Source organism: Rhinolophus ferrumequinum, chromosome 15 (genome assembly GCF_004115265.2).
Source record: "Rhinolophus ferrumequinum isolate MPI-CBG mRhiFer1 chromosome 15, mRhiFer1_v1.p, whole genome shotgun sequence".
Taxonomy (NCBI): Eukaryota; Metazoa; Chordata; class Mammalia; order Chiroptera; family Rhinolophidae; genus Rhinolophus; species Rhinolophus ferrumequinum.
The window spans coordinates 32,233,344-32,258,243 of record NC_046298.1 but is presented as its reverse complement, the minus strand read 5'-3'; the positions used below and the strand labels follow the sequence as shown (position 1 = coordinate 32,258,243).

At 44.7% G+C, this 24,900-nt stretch overlaps 1 protein-coding gene across 1 annotated transcript in view; it reads left to right on the top strand.

Annotated features, from left to right (window-relative positions):
- The window catches only part of ZCCHC14 (zinc finger CCHC-type containing 14), a 61,369-nt gene that overhangs the window by 29,100 nt on the left and 7,369 nt on the right, over nt 1–24,900 (top strand). Inside the window, exons 3-12 of the mRNA XM_033127037.1 lie at nt 5,409–5,482; nt 14,588–14,659; nt 17,467–17,576; nt 18,435–18,529; nt 18,609–18,663; nt 19,733–20,012; nt 21,477–21,568; nt 21,925–22,052; nt 23,014–23,154; nt 23,237–24,703. Coding sequence (XP_032982928.1) covers nt 5,409–5,482; nt 14,588–14,659; nt 17,467–17,576; nt 18,435–18,529; nt 18,609–18,663; nt 19,733–20,012; nt 21,477–21,568; nt 21,925–22,052; nt 23,014–23,154; nt 23,237–24,703 — 2,514 coding nt within the window. The remainder of the gene's footprint in view (nt 1–5,408; nt 5,483–14,587; nt 14,660–17,466; nt 17,577–18,434; nt 18,530–18,608; nt 18,664–19,732; nt 20,013–21,476; nt 21,569–21,924; nt 22,053–23,013; nt 23,155–23,236; nt 24,704–24,900) is intronic.

The following is a 24,900-nucleotide window of genomic DNA, read 5'->3' as shown; positions in this document are numbered from 1 at the left end:
GGCATGCAGCACTGACCACCACCAGGTGCTGCCCTGTAGTTTGCATGTGTTCACATAGATGATGCCACAATCACATGAAGTGGGAACCATTATTCCTTTTTGTTCCGGGATTAAATAACTGCCCAAGGTCACTGAGCTGGAAAGTGTCACATTTCAAACTGAGCCTGTCTGACTGCAAATCCCATGGGTTTACCTTGACTTACGGGGAAGCCCCAGTTTCCTTATATGCACATTTGTTGTGGGGTTGGTAGGCTGGCCCCTCTGTGCCCTTGCCTCCTTGTGACCTTTCCTCCTCTCTGCTTGGATCTCCTGTTAATCCTCTCTGAGTTCCTGGCTCCCACCCCAACTAAACTTAAACACTATGCGCTGTCATACCTGGGCCTGGATTACTGTGTCCCTCTGCCCAGATGGGCCCTGCCCTTTGAGGTCTAACTCAAACGTTACTACTTTGAACTCTATAATTTTTATATCACTTAGTGTTGGTACTGTGCTAGGTCATACTAATGCGGGGGGGGGAATGCCTCAATACGTAAATAAGTAAAATCCCTCAGGTCCCTAAATTCAAGTGTCTTATCACTAACCACTCACATGGAATATGTGTGTATTCATTTCCTGTTTTTGCTACTTTGGAAATAATGATTTATCAGCTTTGTGTTTTCTCGATCATGCACTGCTTTTGTTTCTATTTCTGGAGATCTAACAAATTAACGCAAGATAGCTAGATGATTAAAAAAAATCAAAGAAAAATAAATTATAGAGTTTTTAAATATAACATGATATATGTCCTAAAAAAATGTCGAAAAGCAGGATCAGTTTAATCGGTGTAGTAGTGAATATTCACATTTTAACAGCAGCTGAAAGAAGCAATCCTTGTAAAAATTATCCCCATTAACACAAACAACTAAATGAAAGTGAGAAAGTAAATTGGTGTGTTAGGAACATTATTATTCAGCTGAGACTTTTAAGAATTCGGTTTAATTTTTTTAATTTTTAAATGAAAACTAGATTTCAGTAGTAGATTTTAAATTAGGAAGCATCTTAAATGCTGTTCTGGTTCAGTTTCTTTATTTCAAGTATGAAGATTTTGAGTTCTGCTGTGTAGAACTTAGGAGATGGAGGTGTTTGTGCTAGAAAATAATTTCTTTTCATCTTTTCTCTCAGCCATAAATAATATGCTCTTTACTATGATTTCTTTGAGCACAGTTTTGGTAATTTTTAAAGTTGTTTCTTGTTATTGAGCATAATAGAATTAAACAATTTAATAAAGATACATTGAAATCAAGTAAAAGACATATTTGACAGAAAACTACCAACCATCCAGTTTTTTTCCCAGAAGACATCAGGGAAAATGTCTCAAAAAAGTAGCTCATTTTTGGAACATATTAAAGCCATAATCTATAGGTGTCTTACAATTACAGATGTGACAGCTGGATCTTGTAAATCATTTGAAGATGCTTGGCTGCAAAGATGGTCCTTAGGCTGTGGCAGTTTTAACCAGGAGCTCCCTGGGCTGAAATGCATATGTTCCTGGTCCTGGCTTTGGCACCTGCTGGCTGTATGGCCTCTGGGTCAGTCATCATCCTCAGTCATCTGTGACTTTTTGCCAGTCCCCACCCCCACGTAGTTGCCCTGTCCTGCTTCAGGCCTTTCGGACACTTGCTGGGGGTTTTATTACAACACATTTTGTCCTTTGTCATCTAACAAATTTCCCTCCCCCTTGTTTCAGTTACATTAGTGTATTGGTTTTTAAATTAGGTATTGATTCAATTATAAAAATGGAAGTTTAATGCAATTATACATTTTATTGAAGGCTCTGTAATCTAACTTACAAGATTTGAGAATTTCTAGTGTGCATCTTGAATGAGAAAAGAAGAAAAGTTTGAACAAACGCAGTTTTAAAAAAAAAGCACATAGTCCTTTTCTTTCTCATCTCAACATGAGACAGCAGGCTTGGCTAGCCTCGTGTCCCTTTGTCCCAGCTCCATCTGCCCTACACAGACGTGTCTATACACAGTCTAGACCCTAACCCCATTTATCCTCATTCCCCAGGTTTCTCGCAGATAGGAACTCCCGTCTTTCCCAGTCCGCCTTTTAGAGCCCTGTTCCTGGCCAGGACTCGCTCATCGCTAGCCCAGCAGAACCGTGCCCTTTGAGTCTTTCCAGTTGATGCAGATGCTGTCTTTGTGGCCACCTTTTACTCTGTTCTGTCCCTTCAGGTGATAGATTGATATCTAGCCCCTCAAATGTACACACGTTTGCTTGCACTCTTCAGAAAGTAGAGGAACTTTCTGTATGACAGTTAGATGACACAGTCTGCAGGATTGACACAGAGAGGTAAGAGGGAAAGGAGAGGTCACTTTATCTGCCAGTAGACTTAAATGGATAGATACTTGTATGCATATAGGTATATACTTTAAAATTATGAAACCACGTTACAGAAATTTGGTGGGGTGGGGGAAACTACCCATAATTCCACCACCAAGCATTCACATAATTGCTGTCATTTTTGATAATTTATTTTTAGTCTGTTTTTAATTGACATTCTAAACAACAATAGGCATGTTACAATTTATAATTTCAGTTGATACTATAGGCGTTTTTTATGGTTTTGTTTTTATAATCGTGGTCTTTAATATAGCTCCAGAGTTGAGAGTGTGCTTAAACATCTTTGAAGCCTAATTAAACATCCCATGCCCCTACCTCCCCACATTAGCCATTTCCACTACTGATGTCTGCCACAGAAAATCATTGTGCAGGTGCCTTTCCATTCCAGCAGGCTCCCCTTCACCTGTCTTCAGAGCCCTGTATGACGACAGGACGACAGGTGGTGTTTTCAGGGAGGGCAGTGTGGAGAGAACTTCACTGTGAGGAAAAGAGCAGAACTTTTAAACCATCTATTTGGTCTGGAGCTGTCCTGGCTGTGAAAGCCGCTGCAGCAGCTGCCTGCACATGGGCTGGTGGCGCTGACGGATGGAGCTGACACAATGCACCGTGTCCGTTGGGCTGACGATTCTGACGAGGCCTCACAAACATTTCAGCCCTGGAGTTCAAAATGCCTCTTTGACTTCAAAACAGCTGAATAATGTTCATCTGCTCTTCACATTTTCCTGTCCAGATATGAGTCACTTCCCGCTTTCAGTCCAGATGAAGTTTTTTCTTTTTCTTTTTTTCCCGTAAATCCTCGTATAATTCAGTCCTGGGACATGTAGGTACACATTGGTGTTCTGTGGTCAGGGAAAATGCTGACTGCATTTTTCTGTACTCATTGACTTTATATGTTCTATTGTTTAAAAAAGTAAAAGATCTGGATTAGAGTGTCATTGTGGGTAGATTTTTAAAACTACTGGTTGGGAAAACATCAAAGCTGTTTATTTGCTGACCATCTGCCTAAAGGAAGTCAGACAGGAACAGTGAGTAGTTTCACTGAGTGAAAATAGGGAGGTGTACAACCTCCAAATGTAGTGTTGTCTTTGTTTTGCCAGAAAGGAAACAAACATTCTTAGTTTTTTAGAGTAATTCCTTCCTGTAAGGTGCTATTTTTAAGCTTAAAATACTCTAAACCAAATGGATTCTAGTTATCTCCCAAGATGGCGTGTTGACCCTGATATAACTTGACAACATTAGGGAGGCTTACGGGAAAAGAATTTAGGAGGTGAAGGGTGTTTTCCCCATCAGACCACATAACCTGTGTGAGTCCAAGAACACATCCGTCCAGCTTGTTCACTGCCGTATTCCCAGTTGCTACAATAAGGCCTGGTCCACAGCAGGGCCTTCACGAGACAAGGTGGTGAATGGACGATTGTTGGTTTAGAGCTGGGCCCCACAAATGTTTTTCTGCAAAGATCCAGATAGTAAATATTTTTGTCTTTGGGGGGCATACGGCAACCCTGCTGTCTTGGGGTGGAAAACAGCCATCGGCGATACGTAAGCAAATAGTGTGGCTATGTGTCGATAAAATGATTCAAACCAACGGGCGGAGGGCAGGCAGCCTGGAGTTTGCCAGGCCCTGCCTTAGAATAGCGCTGTCCCGTGGAACTCGGAGTGATGACTGACTGCTCTGTGTCTGTGCTGTACAGTATGGTAGCCACTGCCCACATGTCGAGCTCTTAGAATGTGGTGAGTGCAACTGAGAATTAGATTTTTAATTTCGTTCCATTGTAACGGACACAAGTTTCAGTGGTCCCATGTGGTTAGGGGCTGCAGTATTGGGTGATGGAAGCTTTGAACCACCCCCAAAGAGGGCTGTAGAGAGCAGCTTGTTTTCTCTGGGATGTTCATACATCTTAGGGGAGAAAAGATTTCTGTGGGCAAAAAGAAAACAGAAAAGGAGGAGGACTTGTTAATAAAAGGAGTATTCGTGTGGGACTTCTCAGAGCCTTGAATATGCTAACATACATGGACAGTTTCCAAGAAGGAATTTCTTGGATTTTTACTCTAAACTTGATGACCCTGAAGCTTTCTGGGGGTGACACTGAACATCTTACAGAACTGGTGTTCCTTGGAGGAGACTTTCGGGAACACTGGTGTGGCACACCAGGAGATGGGGCGGCTACAGGAATTGTAACATAATAGTTTTGATCAGTTATGTTGAGTATTTCATATAGGACGGGGCAGTTGAAAGATCTATAGAAATCCTCATAGTACACTGCCAAATGACCTCTAGAAATAGTAAAAAGTAATGGAAGGTTGCATAGTCTGATGCATCATTTTATTTTTGAGGAGAAAAAATGCACCCACGTTTGTGGAAAGGGTGGTATGAAGAAACGGAGGACTTGAGGACGCTCTCGAATGGTGGTGTCTTTTTTGGTCATTGTCTGTCTGTGCGGCCATCTCTGGTAATCCACGTCGTGTTCTTTGGTGGCAGCCTTGGGAATCTTCCTGTCTGTTCTGTGAGTGCTGCTTGCTGACCTCCAGCCTTGCCCTGTCGGAGAAGGAGACGGTGCTCTGTTGACGAGAAGATCCCGTGAGAGCCTCCGTGTCTGAGACAGTCACAGTTGGAAATGTGGAGCGTTAGTTTTTCAGAAATTGGAACCGATCATAACTAATCTTCAGTTATAATTAGAATTCGTACTCTTTGTGCATTCAAATAAGTTTATGTTCTCTTTTCAAGCACTGTTCTCTTCCTTTTTCTAGGATTGGTACTTATTTGTTTGCCTGCTTTTCCTGCTTTACTTTTAAATTCACCTTCCATTCCTGAGCATGACAGCTCTTTATCTTTCTCTTCAGTTTCTCATTCCAGGCAAACACACCACGGAAGAGACTGAGCAGCCCTGGGTTTTGAAAGCCTTCTTTTGAAAATTGCTAAAATATCAATTGCTAACTGCTAACTAAGTAATAATATGTATTTCAAGGTTGTATTTCATTTTTTTTAATTTCGTTTGTTGTTTTTTGTTTTTGTACTTTTACAGTGAGTGTTGAAAAGATAGACCTGAAGGGATTATCACATAAAAAAAATGAAAGAAATGTTGAATGTTCCTTTGAGGTAAGATGCTAAATTTTTGTTTCCCCTTTTCTCCTCTAAGGGATAGAAAGGAAACATTTACCATGAATAGATACATTTATTTATCTAAATAAAGATGCACTGCTCCTTATGTGGAAGATAGAAAGCTGGGACTGGGACCATGGGTGGGCCATCTCTAGGACAGGGCTTGTTGGACTTCTGGCCTTTGGGGTGTTCACCCCCTAACCTCAGTGGCCTCCCCAAGGGGGAGGGACCCAGGGTCTGGAATAGCCTGGAGTTAATAGTCCAATTCCATCCCTGTTAGCCGTGTGACCAAGGGCAACGCTGAACTTCTCTGTGCCCCACCAACTCCAGTCAGTCAGTAAAGGGGGAGGGGGGCCAGGGGAGAATTAAATGAGGCAGTCCCTTCCAAACACAGGATCTGGAGTTAGGAAAGGCCTGCAAACTCAAGCTGTTCTTCTTCTGTACCCACTAAATGACAAAAGCTCCTTGGTCTGTGTGGTGAACGTTCTCTAGACTGACATGCGCAGCTGCTGGTAGTTGGTCACCTAAGTTGGCTGACGTGGAGAATTGTGACAATTGAGGCACACGGTGTGTTAGGATGAGAGACTCTCAGTAACAGTGGCTTACCAGCACTGGCATATACAGGGAGGCAGCCTGGTGCTGGTGTGGCAGCTGTGCTCCCTGAAACCCTTATGGTCCAGGCTCCCTCCAGCTGCCTACTTTGATGTCCCTCCAAGGTGAACCTTAGCCTCATGGCCCCAGCGGGCAGCTAGGGCTCCTGTCCTCACATTGTCATTTCAAGTAGCAAGACACAGGATGAAAAGGAGGGGACAGGGTTTATCTTTCTTTTAAGGAACATTCCTAAGAATAGCCACTAGACTCTTCTGCTTCTGTTTTGTTGACCAGAACCTAGTGTCTTGGTCCCACTTAGCTGTGGGATTGGCTGAGAAGTGTATTCTGCATGGCTACGTCCCTAAGGTTCTGTTACTTGCCCAGAACATTGTGTGAGGTTCTCTGACCACGTGCCTGAAAACTGATTGATAAGGAAAATCTGTGTCCTGCATCGTTGGGGAATGTTCTCAGGAATAAAAACTTCTGGTTGGTATCTAGTATGTGTACTATGTGCAGATTACTGGTTTTTCAAAGAGTATATATAGCTACATCAAAATACCTTTTCCACTGAAAGGATAAAATCTTCATTTGATTTGGGAGGTATTGAATCATGAGAATCAGTTGTTACGCGATAGATGTCTTTTCAAAATGTACAGGAAAGACTTAAATTAGGTTTTGGAGGTTGTTAAGTTTGCCACCAGCACCCAAGCCTCAGCAACCAGAGAATCTGGGAATCCACCGTCTTCCACGCCTAGTTGGGGTCGGAGCCCGGCAAGTCCCTGGAACCCTGGGCGTGTTGTCCCCTCCCCTCCACTCTCTGCTTCTTGCTGGCAGGTGTCCCCTGCAGGACTGCCCATTTGGGAAACTGCTGAGCGGGCAGCATTTCTGAGGCAGTTGGCCCCACTCTCCACCGCCCTGATCATCTGGGCTTTGATTCACCTTCACCCCCATCCTCAGTCCTGTTCCTTGTGGCCAGGAATTGGGTTTGTGCCGCATGAAATGAAGAAACTGTATACAGTACGACTGCCTGCAGCCTCTTGCCAAAGACATGAGCTTTGGCAAACTAGACACTGGCCTCTCCTGCCTCTCCCCAGAGGAGGGACTCATGCTCAGGAGGTGCAGACAGCAGCCGGCTGGCAGCCATAGGGACCTGGTGCCCCGCGACCTCTGCACAGCTCCAGGAGGAGCCGGGAGCCGAGGCCGCCCCGCCGGTCGCAGCTCGGGGGCTGCTGCACTAGTCTAGGGACTTTGCTTAGTGTGCACGTGACGAGTGTCGGACAGGGTTAGATGTTCAGTTTAAGATGTTTCTTCCCCAAGGGAATGAAGCTGAAGTGTGTCAGTCCTTAAAGAGAAAGCTCTGGTTGTCTGGAAAGCTGGCTTTTCCTGATCTGATAACTGATAAAAGTACGCTTGTGTTTAGGAAGGTGATCATTCTTCACTACCCAGCAACTAGCTGTTCTTTTGGGATACCAGCTTGATGTGCCCTAAGGAATGTATTGTCCAAACTGCGTTTGTTGGATGGTATTCAAAGCACAAAAGAAAGATAAAATCAACATTAAAAAAAAAATCATCTTATTTACAAAACACACCGTTTATTTGTGCAGCTGTAACTGTGTGCTTGTGTGCTGGCGAGTTACACTCTTCTGCTCTGAAATAAGTGGCTACTTGCTTGTTATTCACACGTTAGAAAAGAACCTCCTTATGATGAGGGGAGCTCCTGGCATTTTGCGGTCACTCTGGCTACTGTGTTTCCCCGAAATTAAGACCTAGCCAGACAATCAGCTCTAATGCATCTTTTGGAGCAAAAATTAACATAAGACCCGGTTTTATTTTACTATAATATAAGACCAGGTATAATATAATATAATATAATATAATATAATATAATATAATATATAACATAAAATACACCAGGTCTTATATTAATTTTTGCTCCAAAAGACACATTAGAGCTGATTGTCTGGCTAGGTCTTGTTTTCGGGGAAGCAGGGTAGCTGTTATCAGATCCGGCAGCTCTGCAAAGAGGGAGAACTGCTGGGCCACAGGCTAAGACGATGACTTAACATATCTTTAAACTTATGAACTTTCCATCATCTTAATGACCCCGCCCCCCCAAAAAAAGTCCCAATACGTTTTTCCTGTTTTAGAAATCAACAAGTTGATTCTCAAGTGTAGGTGGAAGGAACTACAGTGTAGTCAAAATGATTTGGAGAAGAAGAAGAGAGTTGGAAGACACACTATCTGGTTTCAAGACTTGCAGTTAGACTACGGGAATCCTGAAACCTTGGCGTTGCTGAAAGGATAGAGGAGGCATCGATCAGAACAAAACGGAGCCGAGAGTTAGACTCACATGTAAATGGTCCATTGATTTGGACAAAGGTTCAAAGGCAGTGCAATGAAGAAAGGATATTTTTCCAACAAATGGTTCTGGAACAGACATCCATACACAAAAGAAATGAACCTTGACCAATCTCACCTCTTACACAGAAATTAACTCAACATTGATGACAGACCTAAATGTAGAACCTAAAATTATAAAACTTCCAGAAGAAAGCATAGGATAAAACTTCGTGACAAAGGCAAAGACTTTTTGGATGCAGAACCAAAAATGCCCATAAAAGACAAATAAATTAGACTTCATCAAAATTTAAAACTTGCTCTTTGAAAGGCCCTGTTAAGAAAATAGACAGGCTGTACACCTGAAATTAATATAAAATAATATTGAATGTCAAATAAAGTGTAAAAAAATTTTTAAAAAATTAAAGACAAGGCAAAGACTAGGAGAAAATAGTGGCAAATTATATATCTGATAAAGGTTTGTATTCAAAATAGTGGGGGTGCCAAAAAATGCATACAAGTGGACACTTTGGTCAACGTTGCCCAAGCAGTAGTTCGCCATCATCAGAAGTGTCTGGACGCTGATGGTAACCACTTTGAACACCTCTTGTAATTGCAGAAGTCAAACGTGATATACCGTTTTGATATACCGAAGTCAAACAGTACATACCGATAACAAAAGATGAAACTTTGGTTATCGGTGTATATTGAGTATTACAATTTTAATACAGTTTTCCTTTCTTAAAATGTGTATACAATTTTTTGGCACCCTCTATATATATAATGAACTCTCAAACTCAATAATAAGGTAACAGTCCAATAAAAATTGAATCAAAGATTTGAATAGATACTTTACCAAGGGAGACGTATGGGTGGCAAAGAGCACATGTGAACGGATGTTCAGCATCATTAGTCATTAGGAAAACACCAGTTAAAACCACAGTGAGATAATACTAGATGCCTATTAGAATGGCTAAACTTAAAAAGACTGACCATATCAAATGTTGCTAGGTATGTGGAAGCACTGGAACTCTCCTGCATTGGGAATGTAAAATGGTGCAAGTACTGTGGAAAACAGTTTGGTAGTTTTTTAAAAAAGTTAAACATATCCCTAAAATATGACCCATCAGATTCACTCCAAAGGAAATGAGAGCATATGTTCATACAAAGATTTCTACATGAATATTCATAACAGCTTTATTTGTAACACCCCAAATATCTGTCTGCAGGAGAATGGATAAACAGACTATATGGTATCATATCCATACAGTAGAACACCACTCAAAGTAAAAAGGAGTGAGCTATTGATACACTCAGCAATATGGATGAAACGCAAATAATTATGCTGTGCGAAAGAAAGCAGACCCCCACACCAAAATATGAGTATGAGTCCATTTACATAAAATCCTAGAAAAATGCAAACACAGAAAGTGGATCAGTGGCTTCCTGGGGAGTGGCAGGAGGAAACTTCTGGGGCTGATGGATATGTTCATTATATTGATAGCAGTGATGACACCATCATCGGTATATACATATGTTGAAACATCAAATTGTGCTCTTTAAATAGGTGTGTTTCGTTATCAGTTACAACGTAATAAAACTGGGAAAAAAAATTAACCTGCTGATTAAACTTTTCCTTTTGTCCACAGAACCCTAACTAATGAAGATTAAATAAATTGTCCTTTAAATAGGTTGTCCTTTGTATGTAGAAATAGGTATTATACTGTGACCAGAAAAATAATAAATCTTACTAGGAGGGTCTGCCATTCCTCGATGAGATGTGACAGTCGTTTGCTGACACTATAAGAGGACTCAAAGGCAGAACTTTTTCCTGAAAGCCTTCACTTATTCAGGGAGAAATCAGTCACTCTCTGTGCCACCAATTTTCTTAGCCTTATTTATCTCTAGTTTTAATTTTTATGTATCATTGTTTTCCAGGATACAAGTGAAAGGTTACTCTTTTATAGCAAGACATAACTGGATTAAGATGAGTGCAAAACATACAAATGTACCACAGATAGGAGTTTTTGAGTTTCCTATTCTTTTCCATGGAGTTGGGTTTTTTTTTGCTGAAGTTGTAATTGCTAGTTACTAGTTACTGAGGAAACCAAATCAGTATATAGGAAGCAAGTGACAGAATCTTTTCAAATATAAAATTAGTGTGTGACTGTGTACATGTGAAATGTGTCCAAATTTTACCAGTTTTTCTACATTCACTGTTGAGAAACGAATAACTAAAACTTTTTTTTAAATAAAATTTTCTTATTACAGATGAAGGACAGGGAGAAAAAAAACAAAACATCAAAAGACAGACTACCCAAACCCTTGAAACACCTATTCGATTCTAGTTTTATTGACTTAAAAAGAACTATAGAACACTAATAAAAAAACCCCACTCTTTTTATGACATTCTTCCTTAAGAATCCAGACATTACATTTATTTTAGTGCTAGGTCTTTAAAAGTTTCTTTTTTTCATCTTAAAACAATCTTAACTGCTCTGAATATTTTATCATTATTAGCAAAGGATGAGTCTTGGCATCTTTTTTTTAAATGTAGTTTTTGTTTTCATCAGCTGTACATGTACAGAGTTTAGAGTCCAGTAATTCTGCATGCGTTGCCGGAAGTCACAGAGAGCTGCTGCTTTTGATATATGCCTCAGTGGTTGTATAATTAGTGTGACTATGTGAAGATTGTTGGTATTGGGAGCCATATGGTGTATGCCTAGTACTTATCCTTTCCAACATTTGGTTTTCCCTAGAGTTAAGTATCTCTTTTTGTTTGTTTGCTCAGGGACAAGTCCTTAGGAAAACAGCTTCACCCCTTAGGTTTTCCCTGGGTGTCTAAGGCTCCCCTCATTGAGTTCAGACATGTCTGGGCTCCTTTCGGTTTGGTCTTTGGAGACGTGGCTCTGCTCTGACCTGGAGGTGAGGTCTTCAGCCCAGTACACAGCTCTCGTCGTGGGGTCCCCTTTCATCATCACCCAGAAGTCCCTTCCTCCCTTTCCTGTTGTTGGGTCTTAGGTCATCTTAAGTCTTAAGTTAGTCCAGGTTTTAGGGGTTGCTTTGGTCACTTCTTAGGGTACTTGGGAGGTACCATTTCTGAGAACTTTCGTGTCCGGAAGTGTCTCTCCATCCACACTGACATGTGGCCGAGAAGACAGTTCTAGAGTGGACATCTTGTTCCTTAGGAATTTGAAAGCACTGCTAGATTGACCGTCTTGCAGTGTTGCTGCTGGGAAGCAGGACCCTGTTTTGGTTCCTGAGCCTGTGCTGTGGCCTGTTTTTACACTGGCGGTTTTCAGGATTTTCTTAGTCCCCAGTGTTTGCACGTTTCTCAGAGATGTGCTTGTCGTAGGTCTGTGTTTATCACGTGCTGAGACCCAGGGGGCCCTTTTAATCTAAAATTTGGGGACCTTTTCTGGAATCATTCCTCTTGATTTCCTCTGCTCCATTTTTCTGGTTTTTTTGTTTTTGATGTCCTATTGTCTGCATATTGGACCTCAAGACTGGTCCTTTGTTTTATTTTCTTTCTGTTTTCCTTCCCTTTGAATTTTTTTTTTATCTGCTTTATGGAAGATTACCTCATCCTCCATCTCATCAATTGAAATTTTCACTTCTGCTATCCTTTTTTAATTTCAAGGAACACTTGTTCTGTGACAGTTCTTTTTCCATGGCATCCTGTTCTTGGCTATGCTTTCTTCTCTTACTTCACTGAGAATATTAATGACAGTGTTAGTTTCTTTAAAACAGTTTTCTTCTCTGCACATGGCCCTTCAGGCCACGTTGTTCTGTGTGGCTGCGGTGCCTGTCTCCGTGGTTGGCCTGGGGTGCCTTAAGGGCCCGGCAATAGGTCTGGTGACGCTGGGTCTCCTGCTTACCCTAGAGGTAAGGCGCGAGCACTGGGCAGGGCCTCTGGCTGGGCCAGTTCCTGTGCAGAGTGGAGAAAATGCTGCTCCACATGCTCCAGAGTGTGAGGCTGTGGAAAAACACGAATGTTGGGAACTGAGGTGAAAAGTGAGTCCGAGGAATAAGACTCTGAGTGTGAAGAAATCCTAAGTGTGCGTGTGCGTATGGATTTTGTGCATATTCTGCTTTTTCTGCATGCTTAAGATATGTTAAAATCTGTCTCAATAGGGCCAAGTGGCTCTTTGAGTAAGTGGTAGGAAAATACTGTGCCATAATTTGATTGGCAGCGTGTTTTCTTGGTGGTACATAAAATAATGGGGGAGCTTACAATTGATGCCACCTTGGATTTGACGGGACATTGTCTAGCATTTGGCATGATGTGAGTCTGTTCTCTTATATCGGGAACAGACACCCTAGGATAGTTGTGTCTATTTAAAATATGTAATTGTTGGGGACACAGATTGTCTTATTTCAACATGGATGGTCTGTCCGTGCTACCCTTACTATTCAGTTGTGGGATTACATGTTTTAATGGGGTTAGGGTGCGTTCATGCGATGTGAATGTGGACGGAAAGAGAGAAAAGAGGCGAACTAGAAACAGATTGTTGTAGTGCAAGAGTTGTAAGGAAAAGAGAAGTTTTCCACAACAATCTTAGATGTTACGGGTGTTTTATGTGGGTAGCAGCTTGTCCCCTACCCCCGAACTTCTTTTTAATGTTGTATGATTTGATTATTTCAGACAGAAAAACAGCTTGGGTGTTTTCATTTTAGTGTAGGTAGAGTTTAAGTGACAAGGCACATTCATTCAGAGAATGCCAGTGCTTGCCTTGCTGGTGAATTCCTGTAGGTGTTGGGAATTCGAAGATAAAGAAGTGGGTCCCTTTCCTCAGTTAGCTTGTCTTTTATGGGAGCTTGATGAAACATACACCTTAGTAATTTTTGTGTGGTGTGACAACTGGTATAGAAAGGGACTCAGGTGAATTTCAGCTGGCGAGGGGAGATGACAGCCTGGCCAAGCCAAGGGAGACCATCAGCACACATGATTAGGGGAGGGGGGCAGAGCTGTTTTTCATTTCTCCAAGCCCTGTTTGCTCTAAATCAGTGTTTAAAAAAAAAAAAAAAATATATATATATATATATATATATATACACACACACACACACACACACACACATAATTTAAAAAAATATATTATTATTATTTTTGGTAATAAAATAAATTTGGCCATTTAATTACCTGACTTGAAATCCTCCCATGGCTTCTTCTGGGTTTTAGGGTAAAGTTCCTGTTTCATGGTTTATCCTTCTTGTTCTGGCTCCTGCCTACCTCTCATTTCTTCCATCCCCGCTGTCTGTCTCGTTCCTTTAACAGACTTCTCACTTGCCCTTCCCAATTCAGCTCAGGCTTTTCTTCTGCAGAAAAGCCCTCTGATGTGCATAGATAGGTGCCGTCCCCACCTCCCCTCATTGTCCATTTAGCACCTTAGGTGGAAACATTGTGAAACACTGGGAGAAAACTGAGGAAGAAGGCAGCTCTCTCCCACAGGGAGCTTACAGTCCATTTGGGGAGACTGACATTTATGAAGTGATGAAATAAAACTACCCACTGTCACATGTGCAGGCAGGGAAAAAACAGATGTAGGTATAGTCAGGTATTCGGCATGCCAGGCACTGTAGAACTTCTTCTAGAAAGCCCCTCTGATGCTTTCTCCCCAAATTCTTCCTGCACCCTCATCAGAGGAATATTTTCTCCACTGTTCAGTACTGCTGCCATGGGCAGTTGTCATGGATTTACTCCTGTGGGGCCCCCAGTTTTGTCAGATTCCTGAGGGCAGGGACACACCAGGCACTTCCTGTGTGGATGCATGAGCTGATAATCTGGTAACTTCTCGATTCCACATCCGAAGTCATGTCCACTGACCTAAGAAGAGGAGGTCCACTTGAGGGTGATGTCCACTGCTGTCACAAGCAGTCGTAATTGTCAGTGACTTGCTTGAACCTTGAGGAGCCAGCCTTAGACGCCATGCTTGAGTAATTTGGTGATATGGAAATAATTGCACAAAACACAAAGTTAAGCTTTAATGGACCTGAGTGAATGCTCTTTCTCTAACAAGTCAAGGGATGTGTAAATGCTCCACTTAGAAGGTGCACGATCCACTAGGGCTCATCATGCTCGCAGCACCTGTGCCAGCGAAGAATGCCTGGACGGGACTGCTGTGAGTTACAGATGTGGGCTCTGTTTTTAAGGGTTGTTTGTTTGTTTTTAAGGTCTTGTGGTCTGACTCTTCAGTAACATCAGTAACCAAATCTTCCTCTGAAGTGACTGAATTTATTTCAAAGGTAAGGTGATTAAAGGCTCTTACAAAAACGAGAGGGCTCCCGCTCCCCTGTGGTTGATAACACTGCGGAGCCATTGCAGTGGATGGCTTCCTGGCTTCCTTCCGCGAGCATCCTGAGTAGAGCACCTGTGCACAGGAAGTCCGGGTGTGGGGCAAGAAGCACCTGGTCCTCCACGCCACAGTCTGTACCCCTTCTGGTTGTTGAGAAGGGGATGAGGCAGAAGATGCAACTGCAACAATAACCGAGGGGGTTTGGTTTGGTTTGGTTTGTTTCCTCTTCAGCAGAGGTGGAGGGTGGCCCAGTGGTCAGAGACTTCACGTAGTCCCACCTTTATGTGTTTTACACATTGGCTTTTCCTGTTCGTTTTTAAACTGATTCAACAAATACCGTTTGAACAAAATGTTCCACTACTGAATAAATGCCTCTTTACCTACATATACCTATATACATGCATGCATACATACATATATACCTACATGTATCTAAAGTGTCTCCAAAGTGAGTCTGACATTTTCATTATAAAAATCAAGGATATAAGCCTGTAGGAGAAACTCGCATTGATGGGATCCTATTTTACAAGCTTGGGCAGGAAGTTGTTTGATTCTGCGTATCCTTTCAGCCTGTCAGGCCGAAGGCTAGAGACCAGATATCACTGGAGAACAGCACAGTGCCATGCTCTATCGGATTACTAATCCTCCCTGGAGTTCACTTTTCCTCTATAATAATACTTAGAACACTCAGTTTCCTCTCCTTTGTGTCTTGCCTCATTTTATAACCAAAATAGTTTCTCTGGACTCGCTGATGCTGGTGGGAACTTGGACCTCGCATTGGTCTTACATCTGGGTGTTTATAGTGGCCGATATTCACCCGGCTTCAGGTTCTCTGGCATTCCTGGATATCTGGTTTGCTGTCTTTTATTTTTGGAAAATTCTTGTTCATTATCCCCTCAAATATTTCTTCTGCTCTGCTCGCTCTCACTGCTGGGACTTCACTTACATGTACATGTACTTGGACCTTTGATATTCTCCATAGCTCTCGGGTGCTCATTTTGTTTTTCTTACTCTTTTCACTCTGTATTTCAGTTTGGATAATTTCTGTTGCCCTGTCTTCCAGTTTACTGATGTTTCTCCTCAGCTCTGCCCAGGCTGTTGATAAGTGTTGACTTTGCTGAATTCGTCATCTCTGGTACCACGGGTTTCTTGTGCTTTTTTTCCCCCCTAGCTTTTCCATTTGACATGTCTTCTAATAAAGTTTCTGCCTCTCTGCTAAAATTTCCCATTTGTTCATGCATTTTTTAAAAATTAAATTCTTTAGTATGTTAAGTCATGGTTATTTTAAAGTTCCTGTCTGATAGTTCCAGCATCTGGGTTAGTTTTGAGTCTGGTTCTGATGATTATCTTGATGATAGTTTATTCTCCATTATTATTATTATTATGATGATGATGATGATGATGATGATGATGATTATTTTGGGTATGTCTTGCGATTTTTGATTGTTAGACATCATGTTTAGAAAATACAGAGACTGAAGGAAACAGTATTATGCCTGGAAATGTGCATGCTGCTCTGTCAGACCATCAAGTTGATCTAGTCAGGAGTTGAACTGGGTTTGGGTTTTGTTGCTATGGTTACCTTCAGCGCACCACAGGCTTCATGTTCCTCTGGTAAAGAGCTGGTACTTTAAGCCTTGAGTGGAGCCTAGAGTGTAGGTTCTTCTCAATGGTCTTGCTTCACTCTCAGCTTTCAGCAGTCCTGTGTGCCTGTGGCACAGAGGGGGTCTCCCTACCCTGTTGACTCCTCATACACACCCCGCCCCGGGAGATAGCTGTTACTCGTTGCCTGGTGATGGACTTATGGTTGGAGTGGGGGCAATTCTCCATCCTCCTGCTCCAGCCTCAGGCCCAGGTACAAGGCCATTGATGTGGGGCTTTCTCAGGATCCCTGCCCCTTCCTTCCCCAGCAGCAGCTGCCCTCTGCTTTGTGCTGGATCGGGATCCTCAACTCAAGGGCTTCTTGCCCATTCCGCGGGGCCAGAGGGGTTTTGCTTGTACCTTCCCCAGAGACAGGGCATCTCTACCCATGGCCTAGTGACAGAAGGACTTCCTATCCCACCCGCATAGGCAGGCGAGTATTGCTTCTGCCTCATCCCCAGAACAGTGGGGTCTTTGCTTGGGCTCTGGGAGCAAGAGCTATGTTGTCCCTCCCTCAACTGCTTATGGGCTTTTGTCTTAGATTGAGCGAAGTCTCCAGGGAAAGGCACAGGGTTTCCTGCCTGGCCCCCAGGGGCAGCCACCTGTGGAGGCTCTCTCCAGTCTCCTGCCTGTGGAAGAGAGCTTAGGAATGAGGGCACACCCCCTTGTGTGTGGGGCTCCTGGCTGTCTGATACCTGGCCCCACTCAGCCTGTGGGAATGTGTCCATCTTGGCTCATCTCTTCTACCAGCTTGTGTGACAGCCACCTCCTCGTGCTGTGTCATAGCTCAGACAGTTCACATGTCCTGTCTCTTGGAGGGGCAGGTCCCTCTTGAAATTCAGTTCAGGTGGTGAGCTTGCAACTCATCTCTCTGGTGGGCTCAAGGAAAGGTACAGTTGTGTAGATTATCAAACTTTATGTTATGGTGGGAGCGTGATGTTCTTTCATGGCTTTCTGCATCCAGGGTGGGTGTAGAACCCCAAAGTAGCCAATAGAACGGGACTTTGTAGCATACCAGCTGATGTCACCATTTAGGACCTGCCCAAGTTTTTCTTGCGTTCTGGTTTTGTAAAATCATTTTTGATATAACTGCTTATGCTTTTTCATTCCTTTCAGTTATCTCAGCTATACCCTGAAGAAAATTTGGAGAAATTCATTCCTTGCTTAGCTGGCCCAGATTCGTTTTATGTAGAGAGAAACCACATGGATCTGGAAGCGGACCTGAGGTAATGCCTTTCACCCACCCAGGAGCCACCAGGAGCAGCCAGGCCAGTGGCACTGTGGTGACCGAGGGCCTTCGGCAGTGTGGGGCGGGGCCAGCAGTGTGGGTGGGACCGGCAGTGTTGGGAGGGGCCAGACATGAGCTGCTCTGTCCTCCCAGGAGCTCTTGAGGGTGACACGTTGCTCTCCAGGGATTGAGTCTCTTCTTTGCCTCTGGGGGTTTTAATAATCAGTTTTGGAGAATTTGAAGGCTCTTAATAACCTATGTGTGATTTTGAGGCTATAAATAAAGGAATTTCAAAGTATATGCCACCATTTAATGTAATTTTGACAGTCTTAAGAAATAAAATCTGATTACTGTTTCTGCTCTATGAAACTGTTCCTGCGTAAAACTAGGGCCTCTAAAAAGTGTCTTAGGCCAAGTGTCTCTGGACCCTGGATCCCGTCCAGGCACACTGGTTTTGTAAACGTGCGGGGAGTGGTAGGCCTGCTGCCTGGGCTCCAGGACTGGCACTGACATCTTGGCGCCCGAGACGTGGTTGCAGCACAGTGGCTGCAGGTTCCTGATGGCTGTGATGGCGCTGGCTACACTCACGTTGTGTCTCACTGCCCGTCTGGTGGGCCTGAGGGACGTGATTCATATAACGCGAGTCAGTGTAAATAAGGGAAGGGAGATGAGGAAGCGGTACGAATCATGACGAGGTTTAAATTGAGTGAAAGCAGGAGGAATATAGGTTAAGGTACTTCTGTTTACTTTTTTCTCTAACATATGTTTCTCGTAATTACGGATTAAAATTTCTCTCCCAATTGATTTTTGTAATGTCATTTTTATGCCAATAAAACCACTTTCTTTACTTTTTTAGGTATTTGGCTTCATTACCTTCTCACATATTGAAGAATGACCATGTTAAGAAGTTTTTCAGCACTTCGTCTCCCACCCAACAGCTTCAAAGTCCAAGTGAGTTTATAAAATGTGATTAAATAAAAATAAAAATATTTTTATTGTCTGTAAATTGTATGTGTATTTTAACTTACAGGTCCTGGCAACCCTTCCCTTTCTAAAGTCGGTACCATGATGGGCGTGTCTGGAAGGTGAGACTTCTGTCATGTAACCAGCATGTACAGAGGCTGCTTTTGTAAATGTGCAAATCATTGTTTCTAGAGTTAAGTCATTCTTGATCTTAGTCTTGAATAATGTTGCGAGAAGAAGTAGATAGAGATAATCCAAGATTCCTGGGAGGCTAGTGGGGGAGGCGAGTGGTTCTCTGAGCCACTGGAATTGGAATTCCCAAGGACCCCTATTGCAAATGCCAGTTTCTGGGTCCTGCACATTCTAAGACACCGGAATTTCTGAGAATGTCCATTTTTACAAGCTCACAGCGGGTGATGAGGCCCACAAAGTGCTAGAATGCTGCTCTAGGGGTCTTCTATTCTCAGGAGACCTGACGGCAATTGTAGGAGTGCTCAGGTGATAAATAGGCTGTCTCACTGACAGCTGACGTTAAAATGGGCTAACGTCACAGAGAGCGTCACAGAGAGCGCATGCGCACACACATGGTTTGGTGAAGTTCTAGGCAGGTAATGGGTCTTTGAGAGTTCTGGCTTCCCTCTTTACTATGTACCCCTTGGCCTGGTATGTAGTGAGCACGTAGTAACTGTATGTGGGTTTGCAGGTTAGGGTAGAAGGGGCAAGAAGAGAAAGTGGAATGCTTTCTGCTCCTTTCAGCTTCCAGGATTTGCTTTTCCCAAAGAATGAATTTGAATATTACAGATGTAGAAGTCAGTTTTAGTTTATGATTATCAGTATCACCCTGTGGTACAAGTAATAGAAAGAAACTAAGCAGCTCACTAGAGGTCTGGTGATGACACACACGTCTGTATACAAACATGCTTTCACGCATGTGGATACAAATGTGCACACGTGTACACGTTCTCAAGCACATACAAGTAGATACCTATGCACGCACACATGTACACATATGCACGTACAGACTTTGAACTTCAGTGGTGGTGTGGGGGCTCAGGGGCAGAAGGGGCTCTGAGGTGAGCAGTGGACGTGACCGCAGATGTGGGCCAGGATGTGGAAGCTGGCGCACACCTCTAACGTGATCTTCAGTGGAGGCTGAGGTCTTTGGAAACCCCCTGTCCGCTGTCCTCGCAGGCCCGTATGCGGAGTGGCCGGCATCCCGTCCTCTCAGAGCGGCGCTCAGCACCACGTGCAGCACTCGGCCGGCGCAGCCGCCTTGCCCCACTGCTCCCACAGTGGCGGCGGGGGCTCGACACTGGCCTACCGGACCCAGATGGACACCTCGCCTGCCATCTTAATGCCTTCCAGTCTGCAGACCCCTCAGACCCAGGAGCAGAATGGGATTTTAGATTGGCTGCGGAAACTGCGTTTGCACAAGTACTACCCCGTCTTTAAACAGCTCACGATGGAGAAGGTATGTTGGCTCCTAAAAAGGCACATGTAGAATTTGCCTGTTTTCTGAGGTAACCTGCCTTTCTTCTGACCTCATTCCTAGAGGAACTGAGTTGGGTTTCTAAACTGCATGGGATGTGGAAATCACACAGCCTGATACTTAACACCCACAGGTGCTTGCTACGGGAGCGTGGCAGTGGGTTGGAATTTGAAGGCTGCCTGCAGCTGAAGCAGAAACTGGAACAGAATTGGTTATAAACAGCTTTTGTAGATAGTTTGAGGTTGTTGTAGATTAGGTACTTTATGTGATGTGAAGGACGTTATGTTTCCAGCCGTCCCGCAATAGGTAGAAATAGTGAGTTGTGGTGCCTGCACGCCCCACCTGTCTTAGATGTCCTGCAGTGTAGGCCAGAGCATGTGCGGAGGCTCATCTCAGGAAGGCCAGGTCTGCAAGGAGCCCAAACCCTGCCCTGAGGAAGTGGCTCTCCAATGATCTGACTTGATTTAGGGTCAGATAGCTAAAGGAATAGATGGGTTTTATGTTTTTCAAGCAGTCCACATAGAAATTATTTTTTACAATAGAAAGTTCTGATGAGGAACTTTTTTTCACTGTTAAAAAAATTCTGAAATTTCTTAAGTCTTGGTATCACTAATAAGACTAGAGCTGTACACAGTGTTTGAACTCTGAGCTCCCCCTGCTGGATAAAATGACTTGGTGGCTTTTATCTACGTAAAAATGGCATTTGTCCAGAAATCTGCAATTGAACCTAGAAACCCAGCTTTTACTACATATTAAAGAACAGATTTCAAGTATATTTGTAATACTCTCGGTTTAGGATTCATAGATCTTAAAAACAACAGATTTTACTAACCTTGGTTGTGATCAGTTTAAAAAGTTTTAATCTGATGTTTGCGTTGAAATGGTTAAAATCACAAATCAACACGGACTGTTGTGAGAAGCAGAGGACCGTGTAAGGCCGAGGGTTAGTTAGCCATTCAATTCGAATGGCGCCTACTCTCCTGAATCACTTGCTACCCAACAAACTTGCACTTGTCCCTAGAACAATGGTGATTTTCAAGATAAAAAAAAGAGCTGTTAAAAGAAACTGTCCTCCTGTCTGCAGGAGGATAAATGCTTGCATTTGAGGGGGGCGTCTCAGGGAGGGAGGGTGCACTGACACACATTGCGTCACTGTTCTCACCTGCCCGCACAGCTCGGACTTTCCAGGACCCAGTCTTAACCAAACAGTCCTGAGGTGCCCGTGCTCCTGAAACGCAAAATGAGCAGCTAGTATTTTGAATTATGGACACCAAAACATTTAGCAAGTAAATGTTTTAGTGTTCCCAAGTCCTTTATTATCTAGTTAAGTTTAATTATTGTTCACATATTCTAGAGATAGAATACGTTTGTTAAACTCCAAGCTCTTTTGTTTTCAGAATCCTACTTAACTCTCATTAATTTTGTTATTTGTTTCTTCTATGGAAGTTTCTGAGTCTTACTGAAGAAGATCTAAATAAATTTGAATCCCTCACCATGGGAGCAAAGAAAAAACTCAAGACTCAGCTGGAACTGGAGAAGTAAGTGTGAAGTGGTTTGTGAAATGTCTGTTCATTTTTAGTTTCTGACCTGCTGAACAGGTACGTGTTAGGACCTACATTTTGTTATATGTCAGTTATTGGATTATTTTTGATTGCTTATCAAACCTTAATTACTGCTTTTAAAATTCTACAAATGTGATTTTAGTTTACTAGGAAAGGTCCTTTGTAGTGAATCTGACAAGTCAGAATGTGTTATTTTCCACTGTGGAGATTATTTTGATGAAAATCACCTTTGTATGGCCTAGATGTACTTAAGCAGAGTTTGTGAAACATTAGAAGGTTTTTCAGCAGAAGAATTTAAAACTCACTTGTTTCCATGCTTTCTTATTGCACAGGGAGAAGTCAGAGAAACGGTGCCTGAACCCCTCAGCCCCACCCCCGGTCACCAGCAGCGGAGTGGCCCGCGTGCCCCCCACCAGCCATGTGGGGCCCGTGCAGACAGTGCGAGGCACCCACGCGGCAGGTGGGTGTGGGCCGGGTTCGCCCTGATGTGTGGATTGCACTCTGTTCCTTTTGATAATAATTAGGCCTCAGAACATACCTTTTGCCATCTACGTTTCTTAGTACTCACAATTACTGTTCATTGTTTTAGATTTTATAGTCTCTACTATAGGAAAATGGCAGGGTCATTTGGCTTAGAAGCTGGAGACTGGTGACTGGCCTGAAGTTGTTTGGGCAAAAGAATTAGATCCAGTAACTACTATGGTGAGAGGGAAAGAGCGGGAAATTCACAAAATAGATGAAAACATCTCTGTTCCCCAAGATGGGACAGAGGTCATGTTTAGGTCATTTCCCAGCAGGTCCGTCTTGCAGTTCTCCTCAGTGCCTAACCACTAGCCTGCCTGCTCTGGAGACTTGAAGTTTTAGTGATCTGATTTTTCAACCGCCATTCCCCTTCTCCCCGCCTCTCCCTCTCTCTCCTCAGAAAAAGGTTGAGGATTCCTGTGACAGTTGTTCTGTTGTTTTCTTTATATAGTAGAAATACCAAGAGTAACACTGAATGAGGAAGGAAAAAATGCCAGTGTATCTTTGAAGTGGTTATTTGGCTAAAAAGGTTATACGTCCCTCGGCCTCACAAAACAGTGTTTGTGGGTGACTCCTTTTGTAGCAGTGTGCTGGTTTGGGAACCCTTTTTTCTCACTCTCCAGTGTTTCCATAGGGAGGCATTAGAGCAACTGGCTGAGAGCATGGCTGTGTCTGCATCTGCCACATAACTAGCTGTGTGACCTTGGGCCATTTGTCCTCTAAGAATCTCAGAGCCCTGTCTGAATGTGGAAATCATCACACCTGCCTCCTTGGGGCTGATTTAAAGAAGTCTGGGGGTGATAGATATGCACTGAGATGGGTGAAGCGGGCCCCCTGTCCGAGTCCTGCGTGGACTTGGGTGCCACCTTTGGGCTATATCACCTGTCCCTTCTCCGCAGCACTGCGGGTGGAAGTGGAGCAGCCCCCCCACCAGGCAGCCCGGGAAGGCAGCTCCTCCGAATGCTCCAGCTCCTCGCCCAGCCCCATGGGGGTGCAGGCCCGAGAAGAGAGTTCGGACAGCGCTGAGGAGAACGACAGACGTAAGGATGTCCAGTGTGGCTGGCGTGTGCTGCCTCTGCCCTGGCCTGTGGACGGTGCTGACCGCTCTGTTTCCGTCTCTAGGTGTGGAGATGCACTTGGAGGGCTCCGATAAGGAGAAGCCGGTCATGCTGTTGAATCACTTCACTTCAAGTTCGGCCAGACCCACGGCCCAGGTTCTCCCTGTGCAGAATGAGGCGGGCTCCAGTCCCTCCGGCCACCATCCGCTGCCTCCGCAGATGATGCCCGCAGCCTCGCACATCGCTCCCATCCGAATGCTGAATTCCGTGCACAAATCGGAACGGGGAGGCACAGACATGAAACTCCTCTCGTCTTCTATGCACTCACTGCTGTCTCTAGAAGAAAGGAATAAAGTCTCTGGACCAAGAAGCGGCATCAAAGTGGACAAGAGCTTCGGCAATGCCATGATGGACGTGTTACCCACGTCAGCGCCCCATCCGCCCATGCAGGTCCTCTCTGGACTTGCCGAAAGCAGCTCTGTGTCACCCAGCGTCTCCTTTGGTCCCCGCACCAAAGTCGTCCATGCGGCCACACTGGACAGGGTGATGAAGCCGGCCCCGCAGCCGGCCCTGGTGGTCGAGACAAGCACGGCGGCTGTGGGGACATCCAGCACGGTCTTCCACGTGGCTCGGCCACCCATCAAACTTCTGGTGTCTTCATCTGTCCCTGCGGATTCTGCCATTTCTGGGCAAACTTCTTGTTCTAATAACGTGCAGATCAGTGTGCCCCCTGCAATAATAAACCCCCGGACTGCTCTGTACACAGCCACCACCAAAGCTGCCTTCTCTGCGATGAGCAGTGTGCCCGTGGGCCCCCTGCAGGGCAGCTTCTGTGCAAACAGCAACACTGCCTCCTCCAGTAGCCACCCTGCCCCGTCTTTCCCAAACATGGCCAGTGTGCCCAGCTGCCCGGCCCCCAGCTCCAGCCCTGCGCTCTCTTCCGTCCCCGAGAGCAGTTTCTACAGCAGCAGCGGCAGCGGGGGCAGCGGCTCCCCCGGGAACATTCCTGCCTCTGCTCAGAGCCACCACCACCACCACCACCACCAGCAGCCGCCGGCGCCCCAGCAGCCCTCGCCCGGCCCGCCGCCCGGCTGTGTCGTGTGCACGTCGTGCGGATGCAGCGGGAGCTGCGGCTCCGGCGGCCTGACCGTCAGCTACGCCAACTACTTCCAGCACCCGTTCTCGGGGCCGTCCGTCTTCCCCTTCCCCTTCCTGCCCTTCAGCCCAGTGTGCGGCAGCGGCTACGTGGGCACCCAGCAGTACGGCAGCAGCGCTTTCCCGGTTGTGCACTCGCCCTACGGCGGCAGCGTGCCCGCCGAGCCCGTGCTGGGCGGCCAGTCCGCGTTTGCCGTCCCGCCGGTGCAGAGCTTCATGGCGGGGGCGGCCGGCGTGTACCAGGCCCAGGGCTTGGTGGGCAGCAGCAACGGTTCCAGTCACAAAAAGAGCGGCAATCTCTCGTGTTACAACTGTGGGGCCACCGGTCACCGCGCTCAGGACTGCAAGCAGCCGTCCATGGACTTCAATAGGCAAGGTAAAGGCGGGCCTCGGCCGGCGAGACTCCGGAGGCAGACCGGCTACACTGCTTAGCAGTGCGGCGCTGCCCCGAGGGGCGCGGGCGCAGGGTCACTGTGTGTGCAAATCATAGTAAACGTTCCTTTTAAAGCAAAAAGTAATTTTTCAAATGCTCTTTGAAAAAGCGTGAAATTCTTAATAGGCCGTGAAGCCCCC